General features: G+C 43.7%; 1 protein-coding gene across 1 annotated transcript in view; it reads right to left on the minus strand.

Moving 5' to 3' along the window:
• LOC121615053 (receptor-type tyrosine-protein phosphatase N2-like) overlaps positions 1 to 23083 on the minus strand; it is a 192405-nt gene that overhangs the window by 80817 nt on the left and 88505 nt on the right. The window contains exon 12 of the mRNA XM_041949215.1: positions 2438 to 2502. Within this exon, the coding sequence (XP_041805149.1) occupies positions 2438 to 2502 (65 nt within the window). The remainder of the gene's footprint in view (positions 1 to 2437; positions 2503 to 23083) is intronic.

Here is a 23083-nt window from a genome sequence, read left to right on the forward strand (position 1 = left end):
CGTTCATATTCATCATAAAGGTTAACACAGCCGCCTTTCTAACCTGACACCTCTCGCTACAGGTGAGCTTAAAGGGTGTGTTGATCTACCCAGCTCTCTGCAGGCTTCCAGGTGTGCCAGTGTTAAGAAGCCCGTCAGAGCCGGCTGGCTGCACCTGCAGAGGGCGTGGCCAAATGACTGCCGAGCAGCCAGGACGCCTTTCGCACGGCTTTCGCTTTAGATCAGCTTACTTTTGGGTTTTTTTCCTTTAATTCTACCAGCCACACTTGATGCCTTACATTCCCATATTTCACTACGAGTTGTTATGCTTTGTTAAATAAATATCTTTTTCACCTTTCATTAGTGTGTGGACTCTCTGGTGTGTTGCAAATCCTGAGCCAGGTTTGTAATAAAGGGGGATTTGTTCTCCCAGGAGAGCTGCTGCTCAGACTCTTTGAGAACTTCCTTTAACAGCAGAGCCTTTCTCAGTGAATCCAAACTGTGTAACTACTTGTGATAAATGGTCAGTTGCTTGACAAAAGTGTGTGTCTGCAGTGCCCCACAGGGATGCTTTCTCTAACATTTTAGGCCACAGTGATGTCTATCTCTCTTTCTTTATTCCACAGCGACTGGATGGAAATCATTCTGAAAGTCTGAGAGGAGCCTTTCTGCAGATGCAAACCGATGCAGTAAGTATAAAAACTGCTGCTCAGGTTTGTGTTTAAGTTCACATGCCGGAGTGTCAGGTGCATAAACGTATACAACCCCACAATAATTTACGTTCTCTTTTACTGTTCGACTGTTTTGTCTTTATTGGTTTTATCGCATGCAATTTTTTCTCCATTACCTTTGCCGCTGCAACGACTTAATTTCCCCACAGGGATCAATAAACTTTCATGTTATCTTCGTTTCAAATATACGCAGGCGTCGCTGAGAAAATGAGAATTCATTTCTCCGCCTGCAAAATAAACCGAACAGTCAAAGCTGCAGGCCTGTTCAAGATCTCCTCACAGAGTCGGCCAGAAAACAAATGGTCTCCTCTGCACGCTGACAAACTAACTTTTCTTTCTTTGTATTTTTAACCTGTCAGCTGTGATGCAGTATGCTAATATTCTTATTTTACAGTGTATGATAAAACTACAATAAACACCATATGTGGGATGATGGATGTTTCGTTGCAGGTTGTGACTCGCCGACTTGTTTTTGCTATTCCTCTATCTGGCAGCTTGTGATGGAGGGATTTTCTCTGCCTCTCTCCCTCTCTCTTTCTTACAACAGAGGTTCGATCGGCCATAATTGGCTCCTGTTTGCAGCTAGGTATTGATCACCACGATAGACCCTCCATTCCAGCCTGCCTCCTCCAACCTCACAACGTCTATCTCCCTCATTCTCCTCACTTCCCTCCTCCCCCTTTTTTTTCCAGCCGTTTCTCTCTCAGACCTCGCTGCTGCCACTTTGATAAGCATGGTGAATGGCGTGCCGTCATCGGTGCAGACTAACTCTTGAATCAATAGGCGAGTGCAGGCGCTCAGCAGTCTATTTCCCGCACAGATGGTGGAGAATAGCAATGCTAGGAGATGAAAACCGAGAGGGAGAGGAGCTGAGATAGAAAGAGAGTGGTGGCAGGGATGGAGTGGGCGCCCAAATGCTGTTTAGATATTTAGTTCATTTGCTGCTGTTATTCACTGATTTAAAGTACAATTATAAAGGATGTGCACCATGCAAGGAGTGGAAGAACATGAGGAAAGAACAAAAGGAAGGGAAGGTGTATAAAATGTAGTTCTTCCTAAAGCAAAAAAAAAGTATGTGTCTTAAATAACAAAATGACTCAGCTACTCTGAATGAGCAGCAAGATTTTCTATCAAACATAAAAACGTGAGCAATGCAAGATATCAGTAGGGATGTGTGGGAAAATGTTTTTTGTAAAACTGCACATTTAAAAATGATGTTTCTGTGCAAGGCTTTGGATTTTCTTGTGCATTTGTGGCTATTTTCCATGGTTTGGTCCCGGCCCTGTTATTCTAATGAGGAAAATGCTACAGGACCATACGACACAATGCTACAGCATGCGCCGATGTTTTGGTAGTAGCTTCTGACTTTGTGGCAGCAGTTTGTATTTGTCCCTTTCCTGTTTCAACATGACAACGCCTCTGTGCACAAAGCAGCTCCATGAAGAAATGATTCTCCCAGTTAGATGTGGAAGAACTTAATTGGCCTGCGCAAAGCTCTGACCTTAATGCCATCCAACACCTTTAGGATGGGGTCAAGGCGACTGGACCAAACATCAGTGTTGGACCTCACTAATGCTCCTGTGGACCAAACCCCTGCAGCCAGACTGCAAACAGTAGACACTGCTACACAGTGGCAGTAGATTAATCCCCATGGTTGGAGCTGTCCACATACTTTTGGCCTTTTAGTGTAGGATGATCCTGATTCTAGTGTAAACTGATGTACTCACATCGGCGACGCCGGCCTCCAGGATGCTGAGCTTGGCTTCCTTCTCCAGAGCTGCTTTCTGCTGAACTACAGGAAGACAAGAACAAAGAGGAAAAACATGAATAATAATCATGAATATTTCCCCCAGTCTGTTTTTGTTCCCACAAAAAAAATCACCACTGTTTCGTAAAACTAAACCATCCAGACAATATTTCACACAGATTAAAATAGACAAAACTTTAAAAAAAGTAGCTGATAATAAATAAGAAAACAGCTATTTACGTTACAGTGCTATTACGCTCCATACAGTTTAAACTGGTTAAGGCTTAAAATCTGAGTAACCTCCTGCGTCCTGCTTAATGTGCAGTATGCATCCATGTGTGTACAGACGCTACTATTAATCGATGGCGCAAATTCCGCCAAACCAGCTTTTAAACTCTGCACTCGACTGATTCACAGAAAATCGATGCCTCCTCCTTCCACCTGAGCTTTAAACACACACAACGTATATACAGCAGGAGCAGAGCCCCATTGATCCAAACACCTCCAAATGCAATTTGGCTTAACCAGTGGAACTGAAAACCATCCTGGATCTAAAACTTTCTGCCATCATCGTGTTAAGAAACATACTGTAACACAGCAATTTTCACATAAGAGCTGCAACAACAATCTGTTTTTTCATGTCCTTCAAGGATGTTTTAAAATCTGAAAATTCACAGCGCGCAATCAGAAAATGTTATGTTCTTTAACATTGTATTGTCTTCACTGTAAACATTAGCAAATTAGCACCAAAGGCTACAAGAGGACAGAACAGTTCACACACTCAGCAGTTTTCACCTCACACCTGCAACACTAACGGCATTCTCGTCAGCCTCAGCTTTACTTTGTGTTTAGTGCTAATTAGCAACTGTTAGCACGCTGACACACGGGGTGATCACGGAACAGAATGACCTGCTAAAGCAAGCCGCCAGCATGTTAGCACAGCTAATTTTCAATCACCAGATTATACTGAACATTTCAGTTAATTTTTTTTGTGTCATTTGATTCAAACTGCTTTCTCATTTTATCTTATTATCTGATAAAAAATAATAATAAAAAAAACGCAAGTGCAGTGATTAAGAATGCAGCTTTGCAGACAGTTTCTGGCCTCGTGGTTTGACGGTATCAAGTTAACGAATTCATTTTGATAGTAGCGTGAAGGATGATAATAAATAAACGCAGCATGTCACCAAATAACCCTCATCAGTTAGCTGCTCAGGTGTTAGGTGCATGACTCTTAGCTAGTTAGCTCGCAAGACTGAAGCTGCTGCTGCTGCTTTAAATAAACTTGCAATCTAGCTGACACACACACACACACTTTCTGTCTGACACACATCAAGTCCTGACACAGGAAACAGCTGCACTAAAAAATGTTTTGTCTAGTCATTTTTGCCAAGAATAATAAAGATTTTGGTAAAGTTTTTATTTTTTAAGCCACATTTCAGACTCGTCTTGTATCGTTGTTGCATGTTAGCTGCAGATGTAGTCGCAGTTGATGATTAATGTTGTTGCCGTCTCATCTATTTTGCTATTTTATTATTATGTATATAATCTTTTTACTGCTCGCTATTTTGATATTTTATTATGTATAGTTTGTTCTTTATAGTCTTATTTCACAATTTTTCACTTATTTCACTGTGTGTAATGCTGCTGCTGCACTGCAATTTCCCAGCTTGGGATAAATAAAGTCTATCTATCTATCTATCTATCTATCTATCTATCTATCTATCTATCTATCTATCTTCATCGTCGAAAAACGGCCATTGACAAACATATTTCTCATAGTTTTCATTAACGAAATTAACTGTTAACCGTAGATTTTTAAATCTTGCTGACTTTATGTGTGGAAAAGATTTTGCACCGATGGTGTTTGGGATACCTCTTCTTTGCTCCTGTTCACGACACCTTTAGAGATTTTAAATGATAACCACGTCCTCGTGGTATTTTTCCGTCCACCATCCTTTAGAATGTAGTGGAACGTTGGTTAAAAAAAAAAAAAGCTCATATCTGCAGCTGAGTGGGGCTGGAAACTCTTTTATGAAGCTTTGGTGAAAGTTCAATAAGGACAATGCTGCTGTTTCTTCCCCCTCAAATATGTCTACATTCAACTCTCTACCACTGTCCTTTCAGCTAAAAGTGAAAGGAGGGAGGGAGGGAAATTTGGATTTTAGCAAGCAGGTGATGACGGTGGTGATGTCACTGGGGTTATCACGTGGGCACTTTTCCAGACGCGAACGTTTGCTGAATTAGGCCAACAACACCTCCACAGGGCTCCACAATAAATTCTGCCCTTCCAGAACCAAATGAGCTATTACTGTAGCATATCTCCACTTTATGAAATATGAGTTCCTAACATGACCTGCCGGCGGGCAAATATTACAACAAATTTCCACACAAATAAAATTAAACCTGCGCAGAGCTCTCTTCTTTCATCACCTTAAAGGGAAACAAATGGAGGGCTACAATTGAAATACACGGCAGAGCCCATATTAAAGCTGGAACAAAACGTTATGAAAAAAGAAACATAATTAGATTCACTTTACTTTGCATCTGAATACGCCGGTGCGGAGACAGAGAGCGACTCTCCTTTGTTGACACACCAGGCAGTTGAAGGATATGCAAATAGCGAGCCTTGACTCTGCCACAGTGCTCCAAATTCACCCACAGCTTTCATAATCAGTCTTTCGATTTGTCGAAGCATAATTCACAAGCGTTGTGTAACCGCAGACCTTGACCGTAATCAGCGTTGTCCAAATGAGTCGCTCCACAATGCACAAAACCACATCATTCACCTATAGGCAAAGACTGTGAGCACTGACATCTCCAACGCCTAAATATGACAACATCTAAGGCACAGGCATTAAGTGTGTTCACATTTTGGTGCTCTGTGGTACCTTTAAGTGTGTTATATGATGGGAGTTATTCATAAAGTATGAAAAATAGTCTCTAGGTTAGTCTTCGTGCTTCTAATAGAGAACCGGCTGACTGGTCGCCGTCCAGCCCCAGACAGAGACATATGAACACCTCGTCCGCGATGGACTGACATGTCTTAATAAGGCCGTCAGCAGGCAGCGACTCCGGGCTCGGCTCCCTTCGGAGAGAAAGTGGCTGAATTGGTTTGTCAGCGTCGATCCGTTCGCTGAGGAGCATCTCAATAGACGTCTGGTTCGATGTAACACGTGTCTGATGGAGACGCTGGCTGCGTCTTGTTTGGGTTACTCCAACCTCTTCAGCGGCCTGTCGTCTCAGGTGTTTAGCATCACCTGTCAGCTGCTGTGACATCACCAAAATGGGAGTGGTCAGGAGTGCAGCGCAGCAGCTGTATGTGATTAACTGCTGATTTGGGTCCATGAAGAGACTTTTACCCGCAGGAACACGACTTCTTGTGGTTTTTAAAGGCTGTGGCCACATGACTCTCCATAGCTGCACATTCTCCTGGTCGCTTGATGTCACCTTGCCACGGCATTTCACCTGACCATCATCTGAGCTGTGTGAGCTTTGACTGAGTCAATCAGGTGACCGCTTGGTGACATACGCTGGTTATGGGATGGCTGCTGTACCATGATGGGGTATACTGCCCCCTTCAGTCTGACTTATAGAGTACAGTCGGTGGCTATAAGGAGGCTTTCAGGCTGAAGTTCTTTTTTTTTTTTTTTATTTACTTAATTGATAACAAACTGGGAAATTACTTCTCTGCATTTAACCCATCACTGATTCACTGAAACACACATGTGCAACATGCAACATGCAGTGAAACACACAGGAGCAGTTGGCTGCATTCAAGCATCCGGGGAGCATATTGGGGGTTAATTGCCTTGCTCAAGGGCATATCAGCTGGCTAATGGAGGGGGAGGGGATACTCCACCACACCCACATTTTTCTGCCAGTCCGGTGGGGGAATCGAACCGGCGACCTTCAGATCACAAGGTTTTCAAGCAAAGCAGCAAATACTGACACATTAAACAATGCAAAGCAGTGTCAGATTGCATTCCACCATCGTATCTGCACCACCAGGCACGGGACCACAACGGCAAATCGTTTTTTAAAAGAACCGAGGAGGACAGTTTTAAGCTGACGTCATGCTGCTGGCCAAAAAATATCTGTTCTTTGGCAGATACATATCACAGCTCCATCTGAAAAGTTTCATTTTGGGAGCGATGAGGAAGAAGGGGTGAGGAGAGGTTTGTTTAGAAGTTCGTTCTGCAGCCTCTGGAGCCACAAGCTCGGGCTTCGAGGAGCAAATAATACGTTTATTGCAGCTTTAACTTACTTTCATTTTACAGATTAAATCTGTTTTATTTGTTTCAATCTGATGCTGTCAATTCTTTCGTCGCTGCCGTTTCTCTCACCTGCAGCTATTGTCACTTACTTTAAAAGAAAGTTGGAGTGGTGCCAATGCATTGATTCTCCCAATACGTTCTAAAGGATTAATTAAGTTCAAATGAGACACAGACAGAGATGGTGAACAGGAGGCAACTTGGACCAGACTCAGTGAAACAAGTAAAGACTCTGTTGTCTAAAGTGCCTTTGGTAATTGGTGAGGCAAAACCTATTTGACTTGCATCTGCAGGAAAGCCTAATTGACAGGCTCACACACACACACAGAGTGAGAAACACCTACATACACACATTTAATTCCTGATACAGAATCAGAGCAAAGAGCCCGATATACCCAAACACAAACAAACATGAAAGCGCTCCACATGATTTTCGCTGGGAGGGAATCAGAAAACTGCGCCGCAATACAGGCGCCCGGCTGGTTCCCCGGAGTGACTTGCCACGCGGCCAGCGAGCGTGACTACATCACAGGCGCAGAGCTCCCTCTAATTAGCGAACAAGTCTTTGGACCTCCCAGCACCGCGGCACCGCGGCCTCTCCGAGATGTAGCCAAGAGCTACCCGGACCATCCATTCCTCTCCTCTCCTGCAGACTACAAATGAGTCCAAGTCGGACGAGAGCACCGCTCGTGAACAGGCGAGCCGAGGTGCCTCATTTGTACCCTGGCGAGTTTTCTCTCCAGAACTCAAATTGGATCCATTTTTAAGAAGCTGCAATAGGCTGGGTGTCGTGATCAGACCCACTGGCGACTTTTCTTTTAGCCTGGCTGCCAGCGCAGTGTGAAAATAAGCCGTAATGTGACAAAATGGGAATGAAGCAGGAATGGACTACGGAGTGGGAGCGAGTTGGAGGAAAATGATGTATACTCAGATTATTCTCTTTTTTCCATTTCAAGAATATTCCATCTTCCATTGTACCTCTCAGATACATTTGGACTGCGGGGAAAAAAGTGGGCCTGAAGGTAGTAACGAGAACCAAATCTCATTTCGACAAAAGGGCCCCCTTTATTTTCCCTCCAAAACACACGGAGGCGCTTCATTTGTCACCCGGACCGCCCCTGTCCTGAATTTTGCTTTATGTTAACTCAATGTATCTGAGGCGCCTAGAGGGAAACACAGCGAGTGCCGGGGATTCAGAAATGCTTCATTTTTCACTGCTGACAAAGGGGAAAGGCCCGGGCTGGCTCCACGAGTCCTGGACCAACAGAATAGATGCTTTTGCACTACCGAGGGGTCGTTATTTCAACCACAACCAACCCCCACCAACCCAACCTCCATACCTCTCACTCACCCTCCTGGGTACATTTCAGGAGCTGTATAATGAGAAGAAAACAACAGCCATCCTTCAAAAGCAAAGGCAGGGAGCGCAGCGCAGCACCATCGCTGCAGCGACACAGCGCAGGGATGTAATCACGTTAGTTGATCATGAGAGTGACGATCCCAGGGCAAATTAAAACATATCGCTTCGCTGTTTTTTCTGTGGCCCTGCAAGATCTGGTCCTGTGCTCCCAAATGTCACTGGATGTCTAACAGATAATAAAAAAGCCAACAGGAAAACAATGTTGCAGCCAATGAAAAAAAAAAAAACGCCAGCAGAAAAATGCTGCAGCGAATAAGAAAAAAAGCTAAAAGTAAAAAGAAAAATCTGAAAGCCAGGAGAAGAGAGGTTCAGCCATTTGTTTCAGTGGATAATCTTAATCCAGGAACAAAACCTGTTTTAAAAGCCTTTTGAAACGCAGTGCATTTACAAAATGTGTGACAGGAAATTATGCAAAATACAGTCTCAGTGCTTTTTCTTCCTTAAAACAACTAAAACAACAACTTTATTCAAACAGAAAGATGTCAGGAACACTTAGGAACACAGTATTGAATATGAGGCAGTTTGTTGAAGTCGTTGAAATGCTAAGTGGCCACTGCATGCTGAAAAAAAAACACATTCCTGTCAAACAGTGCATATTCTACAGGTTCACTGTAGACAAAATAACATAACAGAAGACATTTAATCACACCCGCTGTTATGAAGTTGTGCCATATTGAGTGCCGATTAGTGTTTTCAGCTATAAAAGAGGCAATAAACACCTGGAAATGTGAGTTATATAGCAACATAGCAACAAAAAATATATGTTATATGTGATATATATATATATATAGCCAACAGGAACACACTCAACCATATAATATGTTGGACAGAACTGTTTTCACTTTAACCTGTCATCCTTTGGATTTTTTTTTGTGCCTTTTTTATGATAATCCATAAAATCAATCAATCCACACTCATATATTTTCATGAAAAAAAAATATGACAACAGAAAAGCCACCCAATCCTGAAATACAAGAACGCATCACCACAATTTAGGAAATAAAAAAAACCAAGCAGCTAAATTAACAACATCATTGCAAGTTTCATGAAAATCCTTCCATGAAAAGTCCTGATCAGACGTCTCTGTGCCTGCCATGTTTAAAGACTTGATGAGTGGCAGCACGCTGCTCCACAACATGGCATCAGTGTAAAAAAAAGCAACTTCTCGCTGCATTATTCACTCTGGCCCTCGTGTTAAAGCTATGCTGAGGATGGACCCTTGTTATCTGAGGAGCGTAGCCATTGATGATACCGGAGGAAGCAGCATCTGTTGTTCCACTCTGAGCGGTTCTGGCAGCAGTCCTACCCTTCTGAATTCATCACTACCAACCCGAGTTCGAGGGGACGCATTTAGAAAACCCTGGATATGATTATTTTGCATCACCTGCAGTTTGTTCCGAAGCTTAGCTGTCAAACTACTGCACCGAGCTGAACGTGCATAAACGAAATGACGCTGTATCAAAGGTGACTCGAGAAGTTTCTTAACAGAAAGTTAAAAAAAAAGTCGTTCTGCCACACGGGAACTTACAGTTCTGATATTATTCCTCAATATGAGACACGATTTCAGCTCCAGTGCAAGAGACTTTCACATATTTGTTCTTGACGAATTCTTCTCCAAACAGCATTAACTTTAATTACCTGCATGCACTGAAATTATCAATGAGCCACATTGTTCCTGAGCAACAGCAAAATAAAATGTAATTAATAACAAACAACCTGGCGAAAATGATCAGTCTGAAAAGCTCCGATAACACGAACAAACAGGGATACGACGGACAGAGTGAGCGCACAGAGGGTTGAGAAATGCCTCAAACGCTCACCTCTATCTATGTGGCGATGCAGCTTTTTAAAAGTTCTCACTCATGAAGTGTTGTACACGACGTCATCTGACCCGCTGTATCATGTTGAGCATTAAAACGACGAACGTGGAGCTGACTTTCACCCCATAAAAAATACATTCCTAACATTTTGTAAATGAACTCTTCATCTCATCATCGACGCTACGAGTCCCGAGTATTTCTGTCAAAGCAGATTTGCCCGTCGTTCTTTCAAAAGCGTCTTAATTAGATATGGTTTCGCTCTCACTTGCATTAATTTGATTTCCGATATCAACTTTTCAGCCTTCAATCTGTTCCTTGTTGATCCCCCCACACCCCCACCCTGGGTGTTATTGCCTGCAGTCATCTAGGATGCAGTTGAAGGAGAAGCAGTGGCTTGGGTTGTGTTTATGTGTGTGGGTGGGGGGGGGGGGGGGTGCTACATGAAGACAATGCCATGTGTAATTAAATTCAAAAGCAGGGGGCCGAAATGGCATCCAGGGCCACCTGGGGGACGAGAGACCATTAAGGGTGGAGAGAAAGAGACTGAGAGAGAGAGAGTGATGTGACGACTGGGGGAAAAGAGGAGGAGAGAGGGTGACAGACGGATGGGGGAGACAAAACGAGAGGCCGGAGAAAGTGAGAGATGAAGAAGTGGCGATGGAGGAGGAGGAGGAGGAGGCGACGAAGAGGGAGAAATGTAGAGAGAAGGATGGGGAGATTCAGAGAGAAAGACAAGAAAGAGGAAGAGGAGAGTGGGTGATGGAGATGGAGAGGATAGGAAACAGGAAACAGAAAATCTGACCAAAAAAAACTGAATTCAAGAAGTGAAGGAGCACTAAAACTGCACTGTCGGGTCATTGTGACCCAGCATCAACAAGCTAAAGGAAGTTAGCAATCACCGTGGTCCTGAGATAAAAGTTCATTATTTAAACTTTTTCCAGCTGTATTTTTGGTCCCGATCAAATATTTTGCATAAATCTACGACCTCAGCCTTCGCTTCACTTTATTCAACAGACATGAGATCATGCACTGCGAAGCTGCTCCTTGAATCACTCTTCTTCAGACTCTGCTTTGGTCTCCACCAGCTCCCGAGGAGAATATCTGGATATCAGAGTGAATGTGAGCTAAAAGAGGCTAACAAAGCTTCCTGGAGCTGCAGCGTTAGGAATTGATCCTCTGTAAATTTTGATACCTTTTAATTCATTGTTAATAGAAAAATGAGCAGCTTTAACTTATATTTAACCGCCACTTTTAAAATTCCCTTTGAAAAATTTTGCCTTCAAGCTTTGAGGAAAGAATGTGGAAATATTAGAGGTGTTTTCTGAGCACATCAACAGGTCTGATCCGACAGCACGATGTAACCTCGCGCTGTAAAGTTAACATCAGGGTCATCGAGTCCACGCCTCCCGTAAGTGATGTTTACAACATAGTTGAACTCAGGCGTCACCCAAACGCGGTTGCACAACGAGCCTAATGTGTTTGTTTGCCTCGTTGTGTTGAACACCGTTCACCGATTTAACTGATGACATTTAGCTCTCCGCTTCTGTTCCGTTTGATTCATTCACGTTTTAAAAGGCAGGTATTAAAACACCTCTATTAGTTTACATAAACAATTCATTAAGCTGACGTGACACCGGGGACCCCGGCAGGAAAACATATCCCGACCACCCACAACAATTAATGACCTCGCATCAGCCGACGCCTCGCTGCACCGACACAGGAGGCCTCGCTCCAATAACAGGCCTTCATTAGCAGATCACTGCTCACACTATGAAATAGAAACTGGAATAAATCGGTGGTTTTTCACCCACTGGATGCTTGGCATTCACATAGTATACAGCCACTCTCCCACCGGAGCAGTCGGGAAGGGTGTGAAAGAGGTTTTCTTTCTGTGCGGGAATTGTCATAAAAAACTAATATTCCCCAAGTGGGGGTGACCTTTGAGAAATTGAGTCTTGAGTCATAAAGCCCAATACTGCACAGATGGAGCTGACCTCCAGAATGTGGAGGGAAAAACGAAATAAAATCCGATTCTGGCTAAAAAAAAAATGTGATGACAAACTGGATTTGTGCAAATTTTGCCTCTTGGTTTATTCCTGCACTGCCGCTTCATCTCTCCCTTTATTCACTTCACCTTACTTCCTCTTCACTTCCCAAGCTGCCCCCTTTCCCTCCTTACCTTCCTTCCTACTAGTAAGTAGTAAGTGCTCTCTTTCCATCATCAATCTGTCTCACACTTCCTATTCTCCCTGTTTTCTTTTCCATCGCTCAGCTCTTCCCTGTCCTCCCTCCTTTCTCTCATCTCTGCAGGAGCTCCAGTCTTTCTAACATGGCTTTAACTGTTGTTAAAAATATCCCAGGATGATTGTTTGGTTCAGGTTTGTTGCCTTCTCCACACTTTTTGACATGGCTGCTGTTCACATCCCGCCTCCTCCCAGCTGTCAGCACTGGTCTCTTTTCACACAATCCATCAGTTAACGATGATAGTTATTATTATTTACCATTGCATTGCACCCCTGTAAGATTTTTCAGACTTGTGCACTGTAAAAAAAAAAAAAAAGAGTGAGCGAATACCAATCAACCTGTTTACCAGTGGAATGTTCCAAACAGGCGTTCCACATCTTTCCCAGCCTTTTCGGTCAGAAAGCTCCTGATTTGGATTAAAACATTTCTCCAGTCGAGGTAAAGTTCTTGTGCAACACATCAGGTACTGTACAGGCATAAAAAACCTATCCCTGCCTAAGCCCAGCTGTTCCCTCTTCTCCTCTTCACTCACTTCTATCTTCTTCTGTCCTCTTGCCACCCGTTTCTTATCCTCTTCCCTCCTTCCCTCCCGTCTCCCTCCACAGCAGAGTGTTTGTGGGGGGTGTTTATCGGGCTGATAAGTGGCAGATGACGATCGCTTGGCGGGGCCGCAGATAAGGCTGCCAAAGCCGCCGTCGCCATCTATCAAACCTCCCACGGGCGAGCCAAGCATCACCCAGCCGAGGAGGGAGGGAGGGAGGACGTGGAAAAGGTAACAACTCTCCATCTTCAGACGCAGGAGGAACTCCCTGACAGACCGGCCGACGTGCACGGGATCCTTTCTGTTTTATTTACTGCATCGGGACGATTCAGGTCAGGTAAGACAACGGATGCAGATGAGAAAATGTGATTTAAATGCTTTTATTTGATTAAAAATAAATAAATGAAGTGTTGCTTGTTTTGTGTACGACAGAAGAAACAGAAGATCTTAATTATAGTCCCTGATCTGACTCACACACACCTGCACTTGTGAGTTATTTGCTGCACTGCATGTATAATCTCTGTGGTAGCCATCGTGTCCTAACTGGGGGAACCCCACCCATTTCATAATCAAAAAATAATATCAAAGACTTATCGTATTCAGATTTGGAATAAGTCGTATTTTTGGCAAGAATCAGGTCAAGTATGCGATATCCAACCAGAATTAACACCTTGCTTGTAGTCCTCCACCAACCAGCTAAGGTGCAGTTTCCATCCATGTGTGTCTGGACTCATTTAATACATGTAGAGAAGACTTTGAGGTAATTTAATAAAAGGTATTAAGTGTATTTTTGGTGAAATGGAAGTTCTCACTATGCTGATGTATGATTCCAGTGAATAGCTTCCAGTGAGAAACAAGTCTTCACTTACAGACTGTTTCCACAGGAGGACTGATAGAGAGCTTCATCACATGGAGCGACGACAATCACCTAAAGATCAATATCAGCACAACCAATGAGCTCGTGGGCGACTGCAATGCTTCAAATGTGGTCGCTGCTGCAAAGAAGCTGCAGATCGTAGGAAAGGTGTGAACGGTGAGGCAGCCCTGCATCACACAGTCTTCAGACACCATCAACGCTTTGACATGACGAGCGCTGATCTGCACGCACTGCGGCACAATCTGACGCCAAAGCGCGGAATAGACCCGCCGATCCGCTACAGCATGGCTTGTGTCAGTGCGACGGTTTGCCTTGCACTTGCGTGAAAAGTTCAGGCGTGTATGAAGGTGCACGACCAGCAGGGGGCGATAATTTCAGCAGCGAAGCAACTGTATCAGCTGAAAAGGTGATGATATATTAAGTGTGTGTTCATAAAAAAAATCAGTTGTTGCAGGTTAAATAAACATTTACAGTAAGCACCTTTCCATTATCATTTATTCACTGATTAAATTAATGAAATCTGTGTTCATTAGTGAGTCTTTGAGATGTTGGTAAGTGTATTTTTGAACTTCAGACAGAGCCAGGCTAGTTTACACTGAACTACCTCATTCACCTACATTTTTACATATCAATGCACAGGCTTGATATCGATCATCTGATCAATCTTCTCATGTAACTCTCAAAAACAAACCAACACAGCTTTTTCCCCCCAAATGTTGAATTATTCCTTTAATGAACAGCCCGTATCAGCGGAGGCTGGTGTCAAGCTGTGAAACACGAATCTGTGCTTTTTTTTAAACCAAAGCTTCTTCAGAGAAAACGTCTCTTCAGTTCTGTATCTATAATCAGAACTAAAGTATTGATGACATATTGTAATTACATTACAGTATTTAATCATTAAATATATGATGCTTTAATTGTTTTTAACCACTGTGAAACATGCTGCTGCATCCCACAGCACTGTTCAACACATTATACAGCCTGCTGAAAATTCTGCTTTACTTTGAAAAATGTCAAGAGAATTGTGCTACAGCATATTATATTAAAAACTAAATGTTAATACCGATGAAGAGAAATAATTTAGCGTCGGCTCAGTGGCCGTCCTGCTGTCAGAGGTGATATCGGCGAGTAAGAGCGAGAAGAAAAAGCACCAGGAGAGAAGAAGAGAGGCCCCACTTACAGCTCCTGACAGAAAAATTGACATGGAAAGCCAACACTTAACGCCTCCCTCCTCCATCATTCTCCCTCCATTCCTCTCCCCCTCTATCTCCCTCTCCTGCCTCGCTCTCCCTCTGATGGATGACCTTTACAGTACACATGACTCATCTTCTCGGCTCACTGGGCGAGAGAGCATGTTAGAGAGTGAGAGGGAGAGAGCTAGCGGTGGTGGCGGCGGCAGCGGCGCTGGCCAGGCCGCCACTTGCTGCAGCATGGGTTGGTTCACACAGCACAACGGCGCGTTACAAGGTGGGAACGGGACAGGTTGACATGGTAAAACAGAAAAAAATGGAATTAGCTGTGACAGAATCCACCATCAGTGGATTTTTAGGTGCCGATGACAAAACTTCATCTTGCTCGCCGTCCAGTCGTCTTCTAAGAATCCAGATTCGATCATCCCTGTCCATCATTTGTCCATTTGTCCATCCATTTCATGTCTTTGCGCTTTAAGAACTTAACTTTGCTGCGGAAGCCATCTCTAGTGGTTTAGATAGCTGGATCTTCAGTTCATCTTGGCTGTATTCACACCTGATTTCTATCTGCTGAGCGCCATTCAGATCACCCACAAAGCACGCCAGTGCCAAGTGGAGAGGGGTTTAATGTGACCATCGGATCGGCGAGGAAGATGTACTGCGTCCTGGAGCGACAGCTGGCAGACGGATCACCTGGCAACCGTTTCCAAACCATTACAACTGAGCCAGCACACAATGTCTGGCATGCTGAGGCTGGACCGGCCTCAACTTCCAGCGAAACTCTCAACCTCTCGAAGCCCTCTGTTTGTCTTTGTCCAACTTCTGTCCAGCGTTTCAGATCATTCCTATCGTGCATCCACCAAGATCAAATCCATCAAGGATGTTGCGTGTAGATACCAGGACCTTCATGACACCATAAGCTATGACGGCTAACACTAACAGTATGTTAATTCTAAGTACGTAATATCTTTTTACTCGTAATGCTCTGTGATTAATCACAAATCCCTGAATTCATGTATTTTCCAGATAGTTATCAAGGACTGCCTGAATGCTCCTTTTAACAATTGACTGCAACACAATAGATTATTAAGAGCTTAAAAAGGTTGTTCATGTTGCCCAAACTCAGGCATGAAGGAAAGGAAAGAAGTTTGTAACTTTCCTAAACAGAAAACCCAACAATCCCATCAACTTTAAGCAGTAACTGAAGTAAGAAAACTTCTCCTAGTCTCTCTTTTATCATCTTTTACACAACTGAATGCAACTATTATCTTAATTTGTGCAATTAATTGCGTCAACATGACAGAGACATGCGACAGACACAAAATTCTTACAGAGCAATGACAGAGGCAGTCGGATGCAGCGAGCAGGAAACCATGATGACCTTTATTTGTGGCCATTTTAACGGTTTTGACCCAACAAGTCGTCCGACAACACGTTGTATGATCTAGTTACAGAGGTTATAATTTGTCTTGGGAATGCTACAGCCAATCCAGTCACATACATTAACAGCTGACCTGTCAAGAAGCAGCCATGAGATACGGTGGCAAAACTTCCAGCGTCCTCATTTGGGGTTATGCAGCGATGAGAAGCCTTCAAAAGTCGACCGCAAATGTGTCCATGGTCATCACTGTATTTGCGCACATCAGCATTTTTAAGCACTATATGTGATGAGATGTGAGGGTGAATGTAAAGACTGCTCTGGGTGAACTGCCTCAAAAGCTTCGACGCACTATCAGAAGGAAAACGGAACATGATAAGAACGTTAACAGGGTCTTTGAATGCACCACTGTGCAGAAAGTGGCGACATTTACCGCACCAGTGAAGAAACTGGCTCAACCGACCTGGTTATCAGAGCTCTGACAGTCACTTCTGTCCGTTTTTTTTCTTTTTTGGTTGGAGGATTGACACTCTGACTGGCTTTTCTGATCTCCCACTCTCACTTTTTAAACGCTCACATACATGCAGCTGTGTGTGTGTGTGTGTGTGTGTTCATCCCCATGCAGCCCGCTGGCTTTGCGCTGCAGCCAAGGCCAAGCGGCTCGGCAGCCAGGCAGCGGGGGCTCTCACGGGGGAACCGCGCAGACTTCTCCTCCGCTGAAATTCCACTTAGAGGAAATATCCTCCATTATCACTGGAGGGAGGACAAACAGTCCAAATGCTGGAGGAGAAAACCTTGAGCTTTCAATCGCTCTCCCCGCCTCCTCACTTCGCCTGTAGAGCAATCTATCCGCGAGATGCTCGAGGTCGTTCATCTTGTTCGCATCGTGGCTGCTTCTCCTGCATCTGTCTCGACTGGAAGCCACGACAAAAAAAGTGCCGCTTTTGTGTGGAAAATATTGGTAAAACATGCGGCACAACTGACCCTGGCAAAAGATGCTCAATACAAGAAAATAAGGGAGCAGTTTAGAGCGGTGCTAGTTTTCTGTCTCCACTACAGTGATTGAAAAGGAATGAAGCATTGAACTCCAAGATAAATAAAACAGTTTTGAAATATCAGACCAGAGAAAATGCCTGTCTGAGGAAGAACTCGATCAGCTAATCACTCAAATTTAGTTAATTTGATGATTTCGCTCAAAATCAGCTGCTTATTTGACTGCATTTCAGGACATCATCACCCGCTGCATCGTAAACGAGGCTGCACAGTCCTCTTAAACTATTGTTTCAATGTTAGAAAATGTTTTGTAGTCTGCATCTGAGTCCATATCTACATCTAGCATAATGATTTCATGGCCCCTGAGTAACGGCATTTAAACATATATCACGTGAAGTGCTATTAGACTTCGCAGGATTGCTTGGAGGTGATGTGTGAACTTGTTTTTCGAACTTGGTTGCGATGAATTCAAGTTTGTTAAAATGGCGTGGAATCCACAGGTGGCAGTCATGTTGTAAGATATGGACGTAAACAAGGATTTCAAGCACTTCAAAAATGAAGTGTTTTGTGAGGAAGGAAATGCATTCGACATGTTTGCCAGAGCTCAAGGATACACACACAAAGCGTTCGGTGAGTAACACCGATTGATGCCACAACGTTTGCTTGTTTAAAAGAAAACTCCACAGGGCGCCTTTAACTTCCTGGATGGAGGTCATAATTATTTCACTACATGATCAGATTTTTTTCACAAGCATTAACGCGCACGCTACATCAAGCCCGAAGACAAGAATGAAAAACTGACATCGCATTGACATGACTCAGTCTAAGTTACATCCTGAGAGGGAAGCAGAACAGATACAGATGAAAAGTCTGCCGCGTTCACGTCAGTCGGGAAGCACTTTCATCTAAAGTGACACCCGCCTGGTCGAGCGTGTGGGCATCTTTACCGCACGATCCCAGAGAGAGAAGCCTGACCTCACAGATGCCGAAAGACAGGCTCGACAAAATGTACGTTCAGGACGCATTAGCGCTCACTTCACTTGGCTCCACACAGTCGTTCAATGAGCGAAAAGGCAGGAGGTCCGTATCGGGATGAATGCATGGAGCAGACAGGTGGAAAAAAGAGAAATCATTTTTAAATACGATATGTGGCAGTCTGCACTTTTTTTCAGTTAAATAACATAATAAAATAATATCATTACACCTGGTGAATTCATGGAAAAATGCACCTTTTTACTGACCAATGCTATTTTATGCATTGACATTGCAACTAATATATGGAGTAATCCATATTTAATCAAAACCAAAACTAAATTCCCATTTTCTAAAACTAAAACATTTCTGATTGGCTTTTTTGTTGCCTGACAGACGTCACCAATCAAAAGCCATATTTTCTACATATCTTTTATCGACCATCACACCGGCCTGACAACAGAAATATAAGAAATAAGATTGAGAAATAAGTCAGAAGAAAAGAAAGACTCTGGTCACTCTGGTCATCTCATGCCTGCAGCCTGCCTCCCACTGCGATGGCCACATCAGACAAACCGCCGAGCAGGACGGCAGCACACATCCTGGTATCTGCACAGCCCGGGGGCACCGCGGCCTGATGGGTAAATCCACGATAAGAGAGTCTTTCACATCAAGACGTTATCCTTGCCGAACAAGCCATCCTGTCCCACAGCTCCTAATTACAATCCAGGCGGGAAAAAAAGTCTGCTAAAGTGATAAATTCCAGGAAGTGACACCTGAAATTTGACAAGCTACAGTAAGTCTCACGCAGGGGGGTATCTGGGTGGGGGTTAAAAAAAAAGGGGTTGGATTTGCTGTCTACTCTCCCGCTAGTAATAATAATATTAACAACAATATAATTAATAATTATAAATTCTGAGAGAGGATGGCTCAGTTTTGGAGAGGTGCCAGCTGACTTTGAGCAGGAAGAGGTGGTAGAGGGAGGGGTGCTGAACACTGCGCCCCCCCCAGGAGCCTGAGTGATAGAATCTAGATTGTAAATAAAGGGCAGCCTCAGGCTTAAAATTAAAAAAAAAGTGGGGCCTCTCTCCATGCTAGCAAAAAAAAAAAAAAAAGCCAGGGAGGTGACCGGTGGGTAAACTGGCATTAAGCTGCCAGCACCCACTCAGAAGCTACATCAGCGGGACAGATTCAGGGGATAAGAGGGAGATAGTCCTCCTCCCTGGAGCATTCAGTGTATCCAAGGCCTGGCTTTTACCTGCAGGGCAAAGCCATTTCTGAGGTATTGAGTGTCAACACCGGGTACGGGGATGAAGGAGTTCACCATCGTTCACACCTTTTCCACGTGGAAGGAAGACAGAGAGGCGGACAGGAACAGCACGCAGACACGTTGGCTGTTTGGGACGAATAAACGCAATTAGAAGAAGACTTTTTACACAAATAAAGTGTGGTGAGCCATAATGTTTTACATTTTCTATGCGACTAATCATGAGTTAATGCTCCATTCAAGAATGAATGAAAAGACAGAAACTTTCACTAGAATAATCCACATAGTCCGCACACTTAACGTTAATTTGTAGCAGTCTCCATAGTTACTCTTAACTGATTTTCACCGTCCGTCTTGATGTGAATCAGGTCTTGAGTCCCTGAGCGATGTACCTCTACGTTCAATGTCCTAGCACCAGTGTCTCCAGAGCAAATGCTGCATGTTTACTGAAACTAAACAACAAATTCATTCTGATTTCTGGGCATAACTGAGCTCTGACCCTCCAAACTATGAGTGCAATTTTTCAGATTACATCTTTAAAGACTTTCACTCGTCGTTAGGCTGCAGAGAACAAAGTCAAGTAGGCGTGATTGGGACGATATATTTTGTCGTCTCGTCAATAAGTGTCTCGTCATTTAGAAAACAGATGCAGCTTCTCTTAGTACGCGACTCGTGTCTCTCCTCCCTCCATTCACACATTTACATTTCAGTGTTTTTTTTTACAATAAGTGCTGGAAAACAACAGCTTGGAATCGATGGAAGCGCCAGACGACAAAGTTTAAAAGAACTGGAAGTAAGACGGTAAAAATTAATGAGCTGTGATTGACAAACACACTAAATGCACAAAATATCACAGATTCCAGACTCACTGAAATTCATTTTACAGATGAGGAGACTTTTTGAGCTTCGACACAACTGAGCCAGGGTGGACAAAATAACAGGAACACCTGGTTAGGGTACCTGGCCCACGTAACAGGTCGTATGTGATCCTTCAACAGCGTTGCTGTCTATAAATCACATCAAACCTTCATGTTTTGTATGAGTGTGAAGGTTTTTATTTTAAAGGGAATTATCTGAAGCTGTTTCTCTCTCCTCTGCTGCTTTTTCAGAGCTGACTGTTGTTTGATTCCCGCGAAGCTTCTGGTTTCAATCTGCCCTTCGGCGAGCAAGTCCTCTTATGTGATCTGACACTGAGCTGCGAGCATGAGTTCTGCACTGTCACTCACACACGCTCAGACACAGCGGTCAGAACACACGCAGACACACACACTAAACACAAACCGGTACACCGCACCAACACAATCTGATTCGAAGACATGCTGGGTCACACAGATCTGCACACACAAACACACCGATGTACACACTAGAATAGGAAACACTTAGGATTTCATATCAAGACTTGATTGTGGGCATTAATGGCTTGTGTGATCATTATTCCAGCATTACCATGATATGATATGACATGAAATGAGTGAAAAATGCATTTCCTTCATTAATACATAAGCGCTTAAAATCTAATACGTTCATCTGTCCTCATCTATGGAGCTCCATCTGGCACGACGTGAAAACTAATTCTTTCCGTGTTTGTCCCGTTTTGAAGGTTGCAGTTTGATGGAAACTGTTGAGCAAAGGATGAAACACAAAACCACAATGCGATCACACTGCCCGAGGCGGTATAAAATCCTACCGCACTCACTTCAGCTGCGCCCATACGCACTTTCCTTCGCTCACTTTCATGCACTTGCTTTCATTTTTACCTCAAAATAACGTGCTTTAGATAATCTGGAGGTACTCGTTGCTCTTCCCCGACCACATTTCTTTTCAGCGGCGTCGCCTTGTTCCCAGATCTTCATTATGACGCTTTCATAAGCGATAGGAATAATGGACAAAGTTATGAATGTGAGACTCAAGTCATTATCCTTTAAGTTTATAAAGTTTGTGAAAATGTGCTAAAGGTGGATTACGTATATTACTCCATCATGTCTAATTCAAGGTTATGGTTCTATTCATGTTTGTACATTAGACATTAAAATTTTTATATTTCTACATACATATTGGTTAAAAAAGCGTTCATTGCATGAGTTTTTTTGTGTTTTGTTTGAATATTATTTGTATATTACCTTGTTTCTATATGAATATGAGATATGAAAAGAAAACTTCACAGGGGAAACACCCACAGGTGAGCAGATCTGTCTGACGCTGCATCTCAGCCGTCTCATTTTCATTCAGATGCTCTGAATGCCTTGTGATTTTGCTCTGAGTGGTGTGTGTGTGTGTGTGTGTTTGTAGGAGATAGAGAGAGAGAGAGCAGGCCTGAAAGTCGGACGCAGACCTGGAGCCCAAGGTGACCTCATTACCAACATTTGTTCCGCTTGTCGCTGCAAATCACACACTGTGTCCGTCAAGATCCGGCAAACGGCGCGCGGCCACGGCAGCCGGTAAACCGCCCGTCCCCGCGGTGGGGGAGAGCAGAGCTGATGCTTCCTGATCCGTGACCCTGGAGAAAATCGGCAATATCGCATCCACATTTGGACAGACTCGGAGAAAATCTGAGGGTCTCTATCGAGGCCAAACGTGGACGGCGGCGGAAATGTAAACGTGACCCGGCGGCTGACCTCATTTAACAGGTCTGATCTCAGGGTATTAAAGGGAAGTTTATGTAGCATGTAGGCACTTCCTCCCTGATCTTGTGACCTCTAAAATGTCTGCTGGGCAGAATATCGATGCGACCTGTGCAACAACTTGCAAACAATGCAAGTTTACATTTATATCAGGCCGCTGTGGAGGAGTCAGCGGTGTCAGAGGTGTCGGCATTACACCGTCTGCAATGAGGAAGATAACTCAACCTGATAACCGTACATTTACTCTTTGCATTCATGTCATTTAGCTGACACGTTTTAGAAAACTTTAAAAAGTGACTGGCTGCAGGTTGGAGAGTTTGCCCTGAGTAGAGCTGTACAGAAAAGACCTCACACCTAAATGACTAGACAGGTCATACGTCAGAAAAGCTCAAATGACGGTTACAAAAATTACTCATGGGGGTTTTCTGAGCTGCCACTTCATGGGTGAAAGTCTGGTTAAGTGTAGGCGATTAAAACATCTTGGAGCAAAAAAGACCAAAAAACGATTGATGCTTAAAAGAAGAGGCCGGACGTGGATCGTGATCTTGGTCTGTTACGTAAGACTTCATTACGAGTTCCACCTTCAGATCATTTTGAAAACTGACCAGTGCTCTTCTTTGTTTGCTAGAAGAGTCATTTGCACTATGCAAGATGTCATACATGCTGTCGTTTTTCTGGTCTCCCCTTCCTGTGCTACGATTAACTGATCCCTTCTGCAAGCGCCAGCCTAAAGGCAAACACATATACAAGGTTATTGGACACATTTACGGTCAGATCTTAATCCAGACTTCTTCGCACTTCTCTCTGAACACGTCCCAGCGTTGTGGCGGTCAGTGCGGTTGAGCAGTGAACATGGACAGTGTGGGGATATGAGGAATGATGCAAAAGGACTTAGCTCAGTGGTTTTCCACACCTCTGCACGCCAGCTGAATAAAACATGGCTGTCAGTTTGCTGGTTTGTCAGTTTGTCAAAGCTCTTTTATAAATTCAATGGCGAATTCAGAAATTAGCTTTTTCCGGCTTTCTCAC

This window comes from Chelmon rostratus, chromosome 12 (genome assembly GCF_017976325.1).
Source record: "Chelmon rostratus isolate fCheRos1 chromosome 12, fCheRos1.pri, whole genome shotgun sequence".
Classification (NCBI taxonomy): domain Eukaryota; kingdom Metazoa; phylum Chordata; class Actinopteri; order Chaetodontiformes; family Chaetodontidae; genus Chelmon; species Chelmon rostratus.